Source organism: Ranitomeya variabilis, chromosome 2, assembly GCF_051348905.1.
Source record: "Ranitomeya variabilis isolate aRanVar5 chromosome 2, aRanVar5.hap1, whole genome shotgun sequence".
Lineage (NCBI taxonomy): Eukaryota > Metazoa > Chordata > Amphibia > Anura > Dendrobatidae > Ranitomeya > Ranitomeya variabilis.
Genome location: NC_135233.1, coordinates 42,012,658 through 42,029,958, shown reverse-complemented (window position 1 = coordinate 42,029,958; position 17,301 = coordinate 42,012,658). Strand labels below are relative to the sequence as shown.

Below are 17,301 nucleotides of genomic sequence, written 5' to 3'. Positions count from 1 at the left end.
GTCTTATAGTCCAAAAAATATGGTAATAGTACACCGAATGATGCAAGTATTCACCTGTTACCAGTTTTTTTTTCTGTTGTTAGGGAAAATCTGTAACAAACTCTCATTTTCAGCCCGGCAATGCACCAACGAGTGGCGATCGACTAAATAACAAGTCCTTCTGCTCTCGTTAACTACACTGTTAGCAGAATCAGGTGGACAGTGATGGACATAGAACAGTCGCTGATATCATTGCCCTGTCCCCTGTAGGGATTCACTCTCAGGTAGGCATTAGGAAGCGTTCACACAGGGAATGTGGTTTGGTCCAAACATGTGCAGGTTTATTGCTTTCATAAAACTCCAAAGGATTCAAAGCCAAAACAGCCTCTTCTGGGCACAAAGGTATCACAGCAAATAAACAGTTCATTCAGCAGGTGCATATTTGTCGGTGTGGGCTCACCCAAACAGATTACTGTCCTTTATCCCAGAGCAAATTTTATACACAGAAGTGGCACGATCCCACCAGTCTTGTTATCACCTTCAGCAGCTGCCAACACCAAACTGAAGTGTTCAACTCCATGCACAGTTCACACTGAACAGGCTGCAGCTTCCACCTGTTACTCTGCAGCTCCAACACACAGACTGCTCTGCTTTCCTAGCTGACCCGAGCAGTCTCCATTCAGCGAAAGACTTTGACTTGTAGCTACAGCTCGCATTTTGGCTGGTGACTCACCAGCTTCAGCACACTACAATCTGCTCAACATCCAGCAGACTGACATAGGATGAACCTATTTCCTGGTTTTCCATCAATCTTGGTTTTCCATCAAAGCTAGCCAGTTGTACCTAATTTAGACCTGCAGCGCTAGGACTTAACCCATTCCGACCTGACTTTACTACAACACATACAATGTCAAGTTATCAACGGTACATAGCCGGGTGATGTGCTGCCGAGAATTATTTTTTTTATGTTTTTGCCCACATGAGTGTTCATCAGATGGCTGTCAGTATGTTTGCTTAGATGGGAGCAAGCATTCCTACGAAGTTCTGTACGCTGATTATATAATGCACTACCATTCATTTTAATAATTGCCACCTCTGCTTCTCTGTACAGGACGTCACCGACTTTGAGTGGAACTTCTGGATGGAATGGGCTCGATCACAACTTTTTTGGCTTATGCTGGGACATGCGCTGCTGTCACAATTTGGCAGAATTTTCTTCAGGAAGGTAGGTAATTTAGCGTAACCATTTATATAGGGGCCACATATGTATGTTAGTCGGGGTATCTACAAGCCCCTGTTCTCACAGACGGAAGCTCCAGTACATTTTGATAAACAACAGAACATCGTACGTTGGGATTAGCCGGATCCACAGACCTGCATATGGATGGTCGGCCGGACAAATCACGTCCATGTGCCAGAAATGGCCAATGTAAAATAAACCTTCATTATTATTCCACCCTCTACAATACATTGCGATGAATTCACCCTTTACAATAGCTGGGATCAAAGTTTGACCGCAATATTTAAATAAGTGATATCTAATCAAACAGACAAATCGATGAACTAAAAGGAAATGTGTCATCAGGAAATGTCCTATTGATTAAATCAGATATTAATACATATGGTGAGCTACTGTATATAGAGGTGTTATCTGTCATTGTACAGGAGGAGGAGGTGAGCTGTGATATCACCTATTGTGAATGCAGGATCCTGTTATCTACTGTATATAGAGGTGTTATCAGTCATTGTACAGGAGGAGGAGGTGAGCTGTGATATCACCTATTGTGAATGCTGGATCCTCTTATCTACTGTATATAGAGGTGTTATCAGTCATTGTACAGGAGGAGGAGGTGAGCTGTAACATCACCTATTGTGAATGGTGGATTCTGTGTTATCTACTGTATATAGAGGTGTTATCAGTCATTGTACAGGAGGAGGAGGTGAGCTGTGACATCACCTATTGTGAATGGTGGATCCTGTGTTATCTACTGTATATAGAGGTGTTATCAGTCATTGTACAGGAGGAGGAGGTGAGCTGTGACATCACCTATTGTGAATGCTGGATCCTGTTATCTACTGTATATAGAGGTGTTATCAGTCATTGTTCAGGAGGAGGTGAGCTGTGATATCACCTATTGTGAATGCTGGATCCTCTTATCTACTGTATATAGAGGTGTTATCAGTCATTGTACAGGAGGAGGAGGTGATCTGTGACATCACCTATTGTGAATGGTGGATTCTGTGTTATCTACTGTATATAGAGGTGCTATCAGTCATTATACAGGAGGAGGAGGTGAGCTGTGACATCACCTATTGTGAATGGTGGATCCTGTGTTATCTACTGTATATAGAGGTGTTATCAGTCACTGTACAGGAGGAGGAGGTGAGCTGTGACATCACCTATTATGAATGGTGGATCCTGTGTTATCTACTGTATATAGAGGTGTTATCAGTCATTGTACAGGAGGAGGAGGTGAGCTGTGACATCACCTATTGTGAATGGTGGATCCTGTGTTATCTACTGTATATAGAGGTGTTATCAGTCACTGTACAGGAGGAGGAGGTGAGCTGTGACATCACCTATTGTGAATGGTGGATCCTGTGTTATCTACTGTATATAGAGGTGTTATCAGTCATTGTACAGGAGGAGGAGGTGAGCTGTGACATCACCTATTGTGAATGGTGGATCCTGTGTTATCTACTGTATATAGAGGTGTTATCAGTCACTGTACAGGAGGAGGAGGTGAGCTGTGACATCACCTATTGTGAATGGTGGATCCTGTGTTATCTACTGTATATAGAGGTGTTATCAGTCATTGTACAGGAGGAGGAGGTGAGCTGTGACATCACCTATTGTGAATGGTGGATCCTGTGTTATCTACTGCATATAGATCTTGTGTTTCTTCCATTTTCTAATAATTGTCCGAACAGTTGTTGCCTTCTCACCAAGATTGTGTCATGTCGGACGCTGTTCACACTAGGGCGTCTGACAGACAGCGGTAATTCCACTTACGTCCACTACACGCTCAGTGGCGCCGGCTAGACTTTATCCAGCTTGCTTGGGGTTAATCTAGCTGGTAATTTGGTTGGAGGCTGGGTCACGCCCACGGCCTTTAAATAGTTGTGCTGGCCTTTGGGGCGTCGCCGATTATAACTTGTGTCTCGTGCCTGGTGATCTCGGTCTGGAGTGGTGGTCTTGTTGTAGGAATATCGTATCTGGTGGTGTATTATCCTTTGTCATATTTCTCCTTCCTATATTTGTATTTGTTTTGCCCTGTGCACATTATAGTGTATTCCTGTGTGTCTGCGGCGTGGTGCGTTTTTAGTTTTCCCTGTCTGTGCTTTCTGTGGGATTGGTGTGTGGTCTCTTCACTGGGTGGCGGGTGGAGGTTTCAGCTTAGGGCTGAAACAGGAGTCAGGGTCAGGCCTGGCGGCCCAGACATGCACACCTTTAGTGTAACTTCTGGGAGAGGGACAGACAGGGTTTCCCTAGCCTGAGGGATATCGCAGGGACCCGGGTAACCAGCCTTAGTCTACCCAGTACTCCCGTGACAGATTGCTTATTGTCCTTTATCCCATCCCAGCCTTGTGCAGGTCTAGAATTTTGTCTCTGGTGTCCTTAGACAGATCTTTGGTCTTGGCCATGTTGGAGAGGTTGGAGTGTGATTGAGTGAGTGTGTGGACAGGTGTCTTTTATACAGATAATGAGATCAAACAGGTGCAATTAATACAAGTAATGAGTGCAGAGTAGGAGGCTTCTTAAAGAAAAACATCAGGTCTGTGAGAGACAGAATTCTTGCTGGTTGGTCGGTGATCAAATACTTATTTCATGCGATAAAATGAAACTTCATTATGTAAAAATCAAACATTGTGATTTTCTGGATTTGTTTTTAAATATTCTGTCTCACAGGTGAAGTGTACCTACGATAAAAATTACAGACCTCTCCATTCTTTGTAGGTGGGAAAACTTGCAAAATCGTCAGCGTATCAAATACTTATTATCGCCACTGTACATAATACTGCTATTAGGGAATATTCTGCACTTCATAGCTACTAACATCGCAGGGTCGTCAACTCTTCTACTCTAAGCATTTCCCAATAGTGGATTAACCAGATTAAGGATAAGTGTATAAATGGAGGTTCATCAATAAAACACTGCACGGTAAAAGCATTTTTACAGCCTGTAGCGTTTTACTTTAGAAGAGCACTTATACAATTCCCACTTTCTCGCCTTTTACTCGTCGCCCTGGCTGGTAATACGATTGTCAGTGACTTTCTTGGAAGTGGATAAGACACTGATCTGTAAATCGCAGTCGTCGCTTGATGAAAACTTATACCCTACATCACGTACCATATCTAATATATAAAGCTGTATGTATGTATGTGTGTATGTATGTACGTACGTACAGTATGTGTATGTGTGTATGTCCGGGATTGGCATCTGCACCGTCGCAGCTACAGCCACAAAATTTTGCACAGTCACACGTCTGGACCCAGAGAGCGTCATAGGCTATGTTGTGAGGCGAAATTTTAACCCCGCGCATTCCAATTCACCAAACAATTTTGCCCCTATCTACATAATGGGGAAAAAGTGAAAGGAAAAGTGTTGGAGGCAAATTGACAGCTGCCAGATGTGAACAAGGGGGACTTAAAGAATGAGAGCGATGGCGCCAAAGAGTATATACTGTACAGTTGCTAAGGTGGGGCCCCGACATGGGATACTCACCACACCACCACGGGGATATGAACACACACACAAAATGCGCCACACACTACCACGTGCTTGAACACATATACCACCCTCAGCGCACATTTCACCACACATACACCAACCTCGCCACATAAAAGTCGAAACACAAAAGTCGCCGCTCAAAACTCACCACACGTGCAAAACTCACCTCATGGAAAACTCGCCACACGCAAAACTTGCACACGCGGAAAAGTTGCCACATGCACAAAAGTTGCAACACATGCAAAAGTTGCCTCACACAAAACTTGCACATACTCAAAACGTACCACAAATGACCTGTCTATTATGTGTATGTGTGAGCTACTATATACTGCCGGGGAGAGGGCTTCCTGTTGGCTGGTGATTTATCAGGCAATTTAGCTTACAAATACTGAGGTAAAAATACTGACCAAATAACGTGTGAACGAGGTCTAATACAGGAGGAGATGACATACAGGTACATACTATATACAGGGGAGATGACACACAGGTATATACTATATACAGGGGAGATGACACACAGATATATACTATATACAGGGGAGATGACATACATATATATACTATATACAGGAGGAGATGACACACAGGTATATACTATATACAGGAGAGATGACACACAGATATATACTATATACAGGATGAGATGACACACAGGTATATACTATATACAGGAGGAGATGACACACAGGTATATACTATATACAGGAGGAGATGACACACAGGTATATACTATATACAGGAGCAGATGACACACAGGTATATACTATATACAGGAGATGACACATGTATATAGAGGAGGAGTTGACTTACTGGTCTATACTATATACAGGAGGAGATGACATACAGGTATATACTATATATAGGAGGAGATGACACACACATATATACTATATACAGGAGGAGATGACATACAGGTACATATACAGGAGCAGATGACACACAGGTATATACTATATACAGGAGGAGATGACACACAGGTATAAACTATATACAGGAGGAGATGACATACAGGTACATATACAGGAGCAGATGACACACAGGTATATACTATATACAGGAGGAGATGACACACAGGTATAAACTATATACAGGAGGAGATGACATACAGGTACATACTGTATACAGGAGCAGATGACATACAGGTACATACTATATACAGGGAAGATGACACACAGGTATATACTATATACAGGAGCAGATGACACAGATATATACTATATACAGGAGGAGATGACATACAGGTACATACTATATACAGGGGAGATGACACACAAGGTATATACTATATACAGGAGGAGATGACACAGATATATACTATATACAGGAGGAGATGACATACAGGTACATACTATGTACAGGGGAGATGACACACAGGTATATACTATATACAGGAGCAGATGACACACAGATATATACTATATGCAGTAGGAGATGACACACAGGTATATACTATATACAGGAGGAGATGACACACAGGTATAAACTATATACAGGAGGAGATGACATACAGGTACATACTGTATACAGGAGCAGATGACATACAGGTACATACTATATACAGGGAAGATGACACACAGGTATATACTATATACAGGAGCAGATGACACAGATATATACTATATACAGGAGGAGATGACATACAGGTACATACTATATACAGGGGAGATGACACACAAGGTATATACTATATACAGGAGGAGATGACACAGATATATACTATATACAGGAGGAGATGACATACAGGTACATACTATGTACAGGGGAGATGACACACAGGTATATACTATATACAGGAGCAGATGACACACAGATATATACTATATGCAGTAGGAGATGACACACAGGTATATACTATATACAGGAGGAGATGACATACAGGTACATACTATATATAGAAGGAGATGACACACAGGTATATACTATATATAGGAAGAGATGACACACAGGTATATACTATATACAGGAGGAGATGACATACAGGTATATACTATATACAGGAGGAGATGACACACAGGTATATACTATATACAGGAGATGACACATAGGTATATAGAGGAGGAGATGACTTACAGGTCTATACTATATACAGGAGGAGATGACATACAGGTATATACTATATATAGGAGGAGATGACACGCACATATATACTATACACAGGAGGAGATGACATACAGGTACATACTACCGATATATACAGGGGAGATGACACACAGGTATATACTATATACAGGAGCAGATGACACACAGGTATATACTATATATAGGAGGAGATGACTTACAGGCATATACTATGTACAGGAGAAGATAACATACAGGTATATACTACATACAGGAGGAGATGACATACAGGTATATACTATATATAGGAGGAGATGACACACGTATATATTTTATACAGGGGCGATGACATACAGGTATATACTATATAAAAGAGGAGATGACACATAAGTATATACAGGAGGAGATGACACACAGCAGGTATATACTATATACAGGGGAGATGACATACAGGCATATACTATATATAGGAGGAGATTACATACAGGTATATACTATATACAGGAGGAGATGACACATAGGTATATACAATATACAGGAGGAGATGATGTGCAGGTATATACTAGACACAGAAGGAGATGACATACAGGTATATACTATATACAGGAGGAGATGACATACAGGTATATACAGGAGGAGATGACATACAGGTATATACTATATATAGGAGGAGATGACACACAGGTATATACTATGTACAGGAGGAGATGACACATAGGTATATACAATATACAGGAGGAGATGACATACAGGTATATACTATATACAGAAGAGATGACATACAGGTATATACAATATACAGGAGGAGATGACACAGCAGGTATATACTATTTACAGTGGGATGACATTCAGGTATATACTATATACAGGGGAGATGACATACAGGTATATACTATATACAGGAGATGACATACAGGTGAATACTATATATAAGGGAGATGACAAACATGTATATACTGAGGAGAAAAAGAGAGGTGTGAGGTGAAAATAAAAAGGTGTGAGTGCAAAATGAGAGGAGTGAGGGAAAATGACAGATGTGAGGTCGAAATGACAAGTGTTAGGGGGGAATGAGGAGTGAGGGGGGAATGAGAGGAGTGAATGGGAATAAAAGGAGTGAGGGGGAAAATAAATGGAGTGAGGGGGAAAATGAGAGATGTGAGGGGGAAAATGAAAGATGTGAGGGGGAAAATGAGAGGCGTGATGGGAAAATGAGAGAAGTGAGGTGCTAAATGAGAGGCCTGATGGGAAAATAAGAGAAGTGAGGTGCTATAACTAACCACAGATATTTAGTATGCCTAGGCAATGCCGGGCTCTTCAGCTAGTATATGTATAAAGTGACAGGTAGGGCAGGTGAAAAATAACCTGTGTGTATAATCATGCAGGTTGCATGATAAAGGAAATTAAAGGGGTTGTCCCAATTGCTCCCACTTGCTCAAAAAATGAAGTTAAGTACCTTGTAAAAATCCCTGTGCTCTCCTGTTGAAGCCACTTTTTTCTGTTTTGTGCTGCATCGCACCATTACAGAGATATTCAGAGATATTCAGGGTTGTTTCTTCTGAAGTGCAGTATGTGAAATTTCTGCTTGCAGACTAATGAGGTGTTTTTTTCTGTGATGGCATGCGCTTTCACCCCTCCCTTCCATCACAGCTTGGCGGCGTCTAAGACAGACGTCTACATCAGCTGCTGAGCTGTGATTGACAGCGCCTGTAAGGGAGAAGAAGCACCTAGATGGACTGAAAAACAGAAATTTCGCATATTGTATTCCAGAAGAAACAAATGTGAATATCTCTACAATGGAGTGACGCAGTGCAAAACGGAGAAGAGCAACAGTATCAGGGGAGCTCAGGGATTTTTGCAGGGTATTTAATTCTGTTTATTGAGCAAGTGAGAGATCCTTAATTGTAACTATTTAAAATGTGCTTGTAATGCCGCTTTTAATTATTGGAGACCTCAACAATATATGTGATGATTTCTGGGATAAAAACAAAAATACTCAAAACAGGTCGGAAAGCCATATTACGCCGTTCGGAACATATATTCGAGAAATCGGTATGACTGATTTGTGGTGAGTGTGGCACGGGGGGAAGAGGGGATACTCTTTCTATTCACCGGCTCATGATACTTTATCCAGAATAGATATGGCGCTCGGAAACAATATGTTTGATTCTATGGTGGGAGAAGTGAGATACTTGCCACGGGCGATCTCTGATCATAATCCGATAGAGGTGGAGTTATGGCCAATGGGGACACAAGCACGGCATAGGGGAGAGTGGAAATTTCACCCTAACTGGCTGAATAGTGTGGGTCTGGAGGGCATACAGCGGGAGATGGAGGAGCTTTTTGAGATTAACGAGGGCAGCTCGGACATACTCACTATATGGGAGACGATGAAGGCATATTTTAGAGGTTTGCTGTTCAGGGACATCAGTAGATGTAAGCGGCAATCAAAACAGGCGGAGAATGCCGCAAGGGAAAGGCTGAGAATTGCTGAAGATGAGATGGCCACACTGGGTACCCCTGAGGCTGGGAAACGGTTAAGAGAAGCCCAGAATAATATGGATAAACTTCTTCTGGAGAGGGCAGGGAGGAAGAGAGAGTTCCAACGACTAGCCTTTTACCAGGAGGGGGAGGTAGTGGGACATATGCTCTCGCTGGTGGCGTCGGCCCAGAGGGGTACACCTTTCGTACATTCACTAGAGCCTGTTAACGGTATAAAAGTGTCGGAGACCTCTGAGATCTTAAGGGTCTTTACGAACTTCTGCGCGGATCTCTACTCCTCTGGTGTGGACCCATCGGGGACTGACAACGTGGCATTTCTAGAAGGTATTGTCCTACCTAGACTGAGTGAGGAGGATAGCGAAAGTTTGGAGGGACCTATCACGGACGAAGAACTAAGTCGAGCTTTAAGAGCCATGGCAAGAGGTAAGGCCCCAGGAGGAGATGGATTGCCAGCTGAAATTTATAAGGAAATGGAGGAGGTGTTGCTACCCAGATTACGAGTAGTTTTGGAGGAGGCTAGGTATGGGGGATTCTTCCAGCCTCTATGAGGGAGGCCATAATAGTTGTAATCCCGATGGAAGATAAAGATTTACAACTACCTGAATCATATTGCCTGATTTCTTTGCTCACAACGGATGTTAAACCTCTGGCTGGGGTGTTGGCGGCCCGATTATCAGGTGTTATTTCTGGGTTGATTCATCCAGATCAATCTGGCTTTATGCCAGGCAGGTCCACAGCAGTCTATCTTAGAAGGCTTTTTTTGAATTTACAAATGGGGGCTGATAATGGTGGGCATAGAGTTATTGCTTCTTTAGATGCCCATAAGGCATTTGACAGTGTGGAATAGGGATACTTGTGGCAGGTATTGCAATGCTTTGGCTTCGGCCCACAATTTGTGTCCTGGGTTCAGCTATTGTACGCGCAACCATCAGCTAGGGTGAGAGTGAATGGGGAGCTTTCTCACACGATAAGGCTACATAGAGCGACGAGACAGCGGTGCCCGCTCTCCCCTCTTTTGTTTGCTTTAGCCGTGGAGCCGCTGGCCACCAGGATCCGACAGTCCGCTGAGGTCTCTGGGTTTAAATATGGATTGATAGAGGAAAAGATTGCGCTTTACATGGATGATATACTGCTGTTCTTAAGTGATCCACATGATTCATTGAGTAATGCAATTCGGCTCATCGAGGGATTTGGTGCTTTGTCGGGGCTTAAAATAAATTGGAATAAGTCAACTCTGTTTATGGTGGATGATGCAGAGGGTGAGTTGGGAGATTCTATGGAGGGGGTAGACTTAAAGTAGCAGATCAATTCAAATATTTGGGGATACTAATCTCTTTATCGATCACGAATTACTTACATATGAATCTTACACCGGTGCCTGGAACTCTTAAAGGTACCTTCACATTAAGCGACGCTGCAGCGATAGCGACAACGATGCTGATCACTGCAGCGTCGCTGTTTGGTCGCTGGAGAGCTGTCACACAGACCGCTCTCCAGCGACCAACGATGCCGAGGTCCCCGGGTAACCAGGGTAAACATCGGGTTGCTAAGCGCAGGGCCGTGCTTAGTAACCCGATGTTTACCCTGGTTACCAGCGTAAAATGTAAAAAAAACAAACAGTACATACTCACCTTCGCGTCCCCCGGCGTCCGCTTCCTGCACTGACTGAGTGCCGGCCCTAACAGCAGAGCGGTGACGTCACCGCTGTGCTGTGCTTTCACTTTACGGCCGGCGCTCAGTCAGTGCGGGAAGCGGACGCCGGGGGACGCGAAGGTGAGTATGTACTGTTTGTTTTTTTTACATTTTACACTGGTAACCAGGGTAAACATCGGGTTACTAAGCACGGCCCTGCGCTTAGTAACCCGATATTTACCCTGGTTACCAGTGTAAAACATCGCTGGTATCGTTGCTTTTGGTGTCAAACATGACGATAAACGCCGGTCTGACGACCAAATAAAGTTCTGAACTTTCTTCAACGACCAGCGATATCACAGCAGGATCCTGATCGCTGCTGCGTGTCAAACTAAACGATATCGCTAGCCAGGACGCTGCAACGTCACGGATCGCTAGCGATATCGTTTAGTGTGACGGTACCTTAAGGCAAAGGTAGGAGCTTGGTCTAAGTTGCATTTATCTGTTGTAGGCCGAATTAATCTCATTAAGATGATTCTGATGCCTAAAGGTACCGTCACATTAAGCGACGCTGCAACAATATAGACAACGATGCCGATCTCTGCAGCGTCGCTGTTTCGTTGTTGTGTGGTCGCTGGAGAGCTGTCACACAGACAGCTCTCCAGCGACCAACGATGCCGAAGTCCCCGGGTAACCAGGGTAAACATCGGGTTACTAAGCGCATGGCCGCGCTTAGTACCCCGCTGTTTACCCTGGTTACCAGTGTAAATGTAAAAAAAAACAAACACTACATACTTACATTCCGGTGTTTGTCGCGTCCCACGGCGTCTGCTTCCCTGCACTGTGTAAGCGCCGGCCCTAAAGCAGAGCGGTGATGTCACCGCTGTGCTCTGCTTTACGGCCGGCACTGACACATTCAGTGCAGGAAGCTCTGAGCAGCAGCGCGGACGTCGGGGGACGTGACAGACATCAGAAGGTGAGTATGTACTGTTTTTTTTTTTACTTTTACAATGGTAACCAGGGTAAATATCGGGTTACTAAGCGCGGCCCCGCGCTTAGTAACCCAATATTTACCCTGGTTACCATTGTAAAACATTGCTGGCATCGTTGCTTTTGCTGTCAAACACAACGATACACGCCGATCTGACGACCAAATAAAGTTCTGGACTTATAGCTCCAACCAGCGATATCACAGCAGGATCCTGATCGCTGCTGCCTGTCAAACACAACGATATCGAAAACGCTGCAACGTCACGGATCGCTAGCGATATCGTTGTTAAGTTGTTCAGTGTGAAGTTACCTTAAGATACTGTATGTTCTCCATAACTCACCTATCTGGATACCACGTGTAAAATTCAAATTGATTAACTCTTTATTTAGAGGCCTGGTGTGGGGGAGGCAACACCCGCAAATTTGACTGGAGACGCTTCAACGCCCTAAGGACGTGGGAGGCTTGGCTTTACCTAACCCTGAAATATATTTCTTGGCGGCTCAATGTCAGCATTTAAAGGGCTGGGAACATGAGTCGTCTACCAATGTAGCACAACTTCTTTTTCCAATAATTTTATTGTGGATTTTTAACTTTTTAGGGAAGGATAAATTAGGAAAGGATGGGAAGGGAGGGTGGGATATGGAAAAAGGGAAAAATAAACCCCTATAGCAATAGGGGGACAGGCAAACAGTCGAATAGTCGCTAAGTATAACAAAATAGCTTAAACTGAAGTAACATATTAATTTGAAAATGCCCTAAATGATGCTATATGAGGAGTCGCTAAGTAATCAGCTAGTACTGTCATATAACAAAATAACCTATATATATAATGCTACGAATAGAACATAGAACATAATGTTCTATAGAGAGTCGCTAGGTAAGCAGCTGGTATTGTCATGCAACAAAATAATGCATATATATAATACTACGTATAGGGTCACTAAATAAACAGTTAAGACTTTATAGTGCTATGAATAGAGCATAGAACCTAATGTTCCATGAAGAGTCGCTAGGAAAGCAGCTAGTATTATCATACAACAAAATAACACATATGTATATTGCAACGCATAGGGTCAATAAATTAACCGTTAGGAACCGTTAAGTGGTAGGATGAGAATATGAACGCCCGTCATGAACTCAAAGTTTAATATGCGAAAAATTGTAGCTTATGGTATGTAGGATCACCTCCTGATGATCCCGTAACAGTGTGGGCAAAAAGTCTGGCTCGGTATCAAGGCTAAATGATAGGAAGAAAAATAAATGTGAATAATAAGCACAGTAATAAAAAATGATTTTAAATATGGGATAGGACTACAAGTCAGATAGGACTTGTGGAGGCTCTAGGAAGATTCAGACCGTGTCGCTTCAGAAAGGTCATTCCCTCCTCCAGTGTTGCAGTATGTTCAGTACCAGACAGGAACTTCACCAAAAATGTAGCACAACTTCTGATAGAAAGGGTGGTGAAGAGAAGTCCGGCGGTACAGTGTCTGGAAGATGGATCCCTAGGGATACTGGGGAAGAAATAACCAACATTATTTCTGATATATAAAGTTTGGGGGAGAGTTAAACAAATTCGCGGGGTTACTTGTCTGACCAGGTTTTCTCCGCTGTGGTTTAATAATAATCTACCAGAGTTTTTGGCGATGGGACAAATACCAGAATGGCAAGCTAGGGGGATCCGGTATGCCTGTCAGATTTTAGAGCGACGGGAGTTGAAATCCTTTTCCCAGCTACAGTCGGAATATGGTCTTAGGACATCTGGGGGGTTCCAATATGCACAAGTACGGCATGCGTTTGTGACCCAGAATGAGGGGGATTGCTTCCAAATTCAAAACGACTTAGTATTAGACTACATCTGTGGAGTGGGGAGAACGAGGGGAGCTATTTCATCTTTATTAAAGGATCTACTTCAGACTCACCTATTGGGATATCTGATTGGCGCGAGGGTTAAGTGGGAAAGAGAGCTGGGTCATTTAGAGGATGAAACGTGCGAATCTGTATTAGAATGGATACCGAAACTATCACTGAATGAGCCGTATAGGCTTTCCCAGCTTTATATTGTACACAGAGGATATAGATCCCCGGATGTCCTGTGTAGAGCTGGGCTGAGATCTGACTCGGAATGTCCTAGATGTAGGAGTGATAGTGCTGGAATGTTTCATATGTTATGGTCGTGTCCGAGATTGACTGCTTTTTGGTTGGTGGTTAGTGTTGAGCATTCCGATACCGCAAGTATCGGGTATCGGCGGATATTTGCGGTATCGGAATTCCGATACCGAGTTCCGATACTTTTGTGATATCGGGAATCGGTATCGGGATCGATATTAATGTGTAAAATAAAGAATAAAAATAAAAAATATTGATATACTCACCTCTCCGACGGAGCCTGGACCTTACCAATGTATCCGGCAGCCTCCGTTGCCAATCACAAGCCGCGACGTCATCTAAGGTCTTTCAAGCGCTCATTCTTAGGAACGGAGGCTGCCGGTTACATCGGTAATGTCCAGGCTCCGTCGGAGAGGTGAGTATATCAATATTTTTTATTTTTATTCTTTATTTTACACATTAATATGGATCCCAGGGCCTGAAGGAGAGTTTCCTCTCCTTCAGACCCTGGGAACCATCAGGATACCTTCCTATAATTGGTGTCCCATTGACTTGTATTGGTATCGGGTATCGGCGATATCCGATACTTTTCGGGTATCAGCCGATACTATCCGATACCGATACTTTCAAGTATCGGACGGTATCGCTCAACACTATTGGTGGTTGTAAGCTGGATAGAAGGGGCATACAGATGTGTAATTCCAAGAGAACCTTTGGTGTGCGTGCTGGGGTACGTGGAAGAGATAGCTGTGGATAACAAGCGGAAAATAGCAATCGACAGACTACTATACATGGCTCGGAACGTCATAGCCAGAAATTGGATCAAAGAGGAACCTCCCTCGAGGGGAGAATATCTTAAATATGTGAAGCAGGTCATTACCCTGGAAAAGGGTGTATATCAGAAAAGAGGGAAGATGGGTCTGTTCGATAAATTGTGGACGCCTTGGTTGGAACTAGGCTAGGGGAGGCTAAGAGAAGGTAGGCCTGAGGAGGGTTCGCCTATATATTTACGGTACAAATAAAAGCTATTGTATATGGATAACGTATATAATACTACAGGATATGTTAAGAGGAAGGCATGAGCTGTCTAAAAGGGAAAGGAGGGAGGCGGGATGGGTAAGGGAGGGTTAAGAGTGGGGAAAGTGGAAATGTATACCTTAATGTGAAATGTTCTATTGTACTCTTATATTTAATAAAAACATTTGAGTTAAAAAAATGTGCTTGTAAAAATAAACAACTTTACAAAATTTTACCTTTTTTATTAAAAAATACTCTTGATTTTTAAGAATGGACGGACTTTTCATTTTGTAGTTTACTGCTCATTGTCTAAGTCACCACCGGCCACCTCTACAGTCTATCAATGGTGGTCGTTCTCCTAGAGAAGGAGGTCATATTTGTAAACTATTTGCTAGAGCTGGCTAGGTCACGGTGTCCATCCAGCTTCAGTTTCCCTGTGCTCCTCCATTACTGCAGACTTTGGCTAGCATTATCAGACTAGTCATGCTGACCATGCTACTGGCCTCACCTGCAAATCTTCAGGAGGGCACCTGATCCCCAATGCAAGCAGAAACCCGGGAGGCAGAGGAGCAATGCAATCCTGAAGAAAGACGATGAGTTAACCCCCTTTACACGTCTAAATCGGATGTTGCCCCGTTTGCATCATGTGCTTACTCCCACAACGTCAGTCATCATTGTCATTGTGGCATTTCTCGTACTCATCAATTTTTGGATTCATAATCACAGGACATTGTAAACCACGCTGTTCTACTCTAAGGACGCCAGAAATGATCAGGACATATCCCACTATAGTGCTGACATAACTTTTTTTATGGTCTGCTTTGCCCTTTGTAAAACAAGCCATATTGTACAAGGGTCATGAAGCCATTCACATGACGTATCTTGACCGATTTCCCGAAAGGGCACACTGTCTAGCATACTTTACTCTCCCAAGTGTGGCCACCTCATTGAAGACTTAGATTGCCAGTAAGTTTTGGTGAGATGACCCTTGACGGTGAACTCACAAACTCGTATTTCATTCCAATGTTTTTTTTTACTTTTTTCCCTTCAGTTCCTTTCTTGAGCACAGAGTAGACTGTAGTCTTATATTGCCTTGGCATTACCGTATTTTTCGGACTATAAGACGCACCGGACTATAAGGCGCACCCAGGTTTTAGAGGTGGAAAATAGGGAAAAAAAATATTTGAAGCAAAAAAATGTGGTAAAATATTTAATAACATAAATAACATACTATTATATGTGGTGTTATTACATATAATAGTATGTTATTATGTTGGAAGCTGCGGGACCAGTGTGGTGTCTGTGAAGTACTATATGAAGATGCTGGAGGGTGAGTATAAGAATGGGGGCACAGGGCTGATATTGAAAGCACCACTCCAGCACTGCAAAATAGCACTGGAGTGCTGCTTTAAAATCCCATGGGAGAACTATAACTCCCAGCATGTCCTGCAGATCCTATGACATGCTGGGAGTTATAGTTCACCACAGGAGTGGCAGAGTGCTTTATTGTGTATTGTAAAGACTAACCTCTTAATTGTGGCAGCCTGCCAGCCTGTGGTGAGGTAAAAGCATCCCATGACTGCACACACAGAGCCCTCCCTCTTGTTGCCTCTCCACAGCACAGGTTTTGAGGAAGCCTGCAGATTCTAGTGGAGAGCCTGAAGGACCTGTGATGATGTCAAGAAGAGGGAGGGCTCTGAGCTGCCATGTGATGCTCCAGCCCGCCCAATCCTGACATCGCACAGGTCCTGTTTGTGCACAGCACTCGGCATCCAGGCATGGCAGGCAGGTATACAGCAATCTCCTCTCCGCTCTGGCCCCTGCTGCTGCTGCCTCCTCCCCAGGACACACAAATCTCCCTAGCTGCTGCAGCAATCAGCGCTGAGGGAGCCATGCGTGTCCCTGCTTAAGTGCAGTATTCATTTGCTGCTCCCGGCTCACCGCTCAGCTGATCGGTGGGCGGGGAGCCGCTAATGAATATTCACTGCACTTAATCATCGGGACCACATGGTTTTCCCAGCGCTGTTTCTGGGCAGGGGAGACATCCTGAAGTGGGATAACAGTGCGATCCCACTCACTGCTGCCCCCCTCCCCACATGCTACATCCGTACCATAAGACGCACCCACACTTTCCTCCCAAATTTTGGGGAAAAAAGTGCGTCTTATGGTCCGAAAAATACGGTAATTATCTGGATACTCTGTGGAGAGATGTTTATGCTCTGCGTGCTTACCTATGGTCACCCAGTGTTTGTGATGTGGATTGCAACCTATCAATGTGTTATTCACC

General features: G+C 43.5%; 1 protein-coding gene across 2 annotated transcripts in view; it reads left to right on the top strand.

Annotated features, from left to right (window-relative positions):
• The window catches only part of HHAT (hedgehog acyltransferase), a 375,411-nt gene that overhangs the window by 65,921 nt on the left and 292,189 nt on the right, over positions 1–17,301 (top strand). For both annotated transcript variants that reach the window (XM_077282350.1, XM_077282351.1), the window contains exon 4: positions 1,091–1,204. In XM_077282350.1, the coding sequence (XP_077138465.1) occupies positions 1,091–1,204 (114 nt within the window). The remainder of the gene's footprint in view (positions 1–1,090; positions 1,205–17,301) is intronic.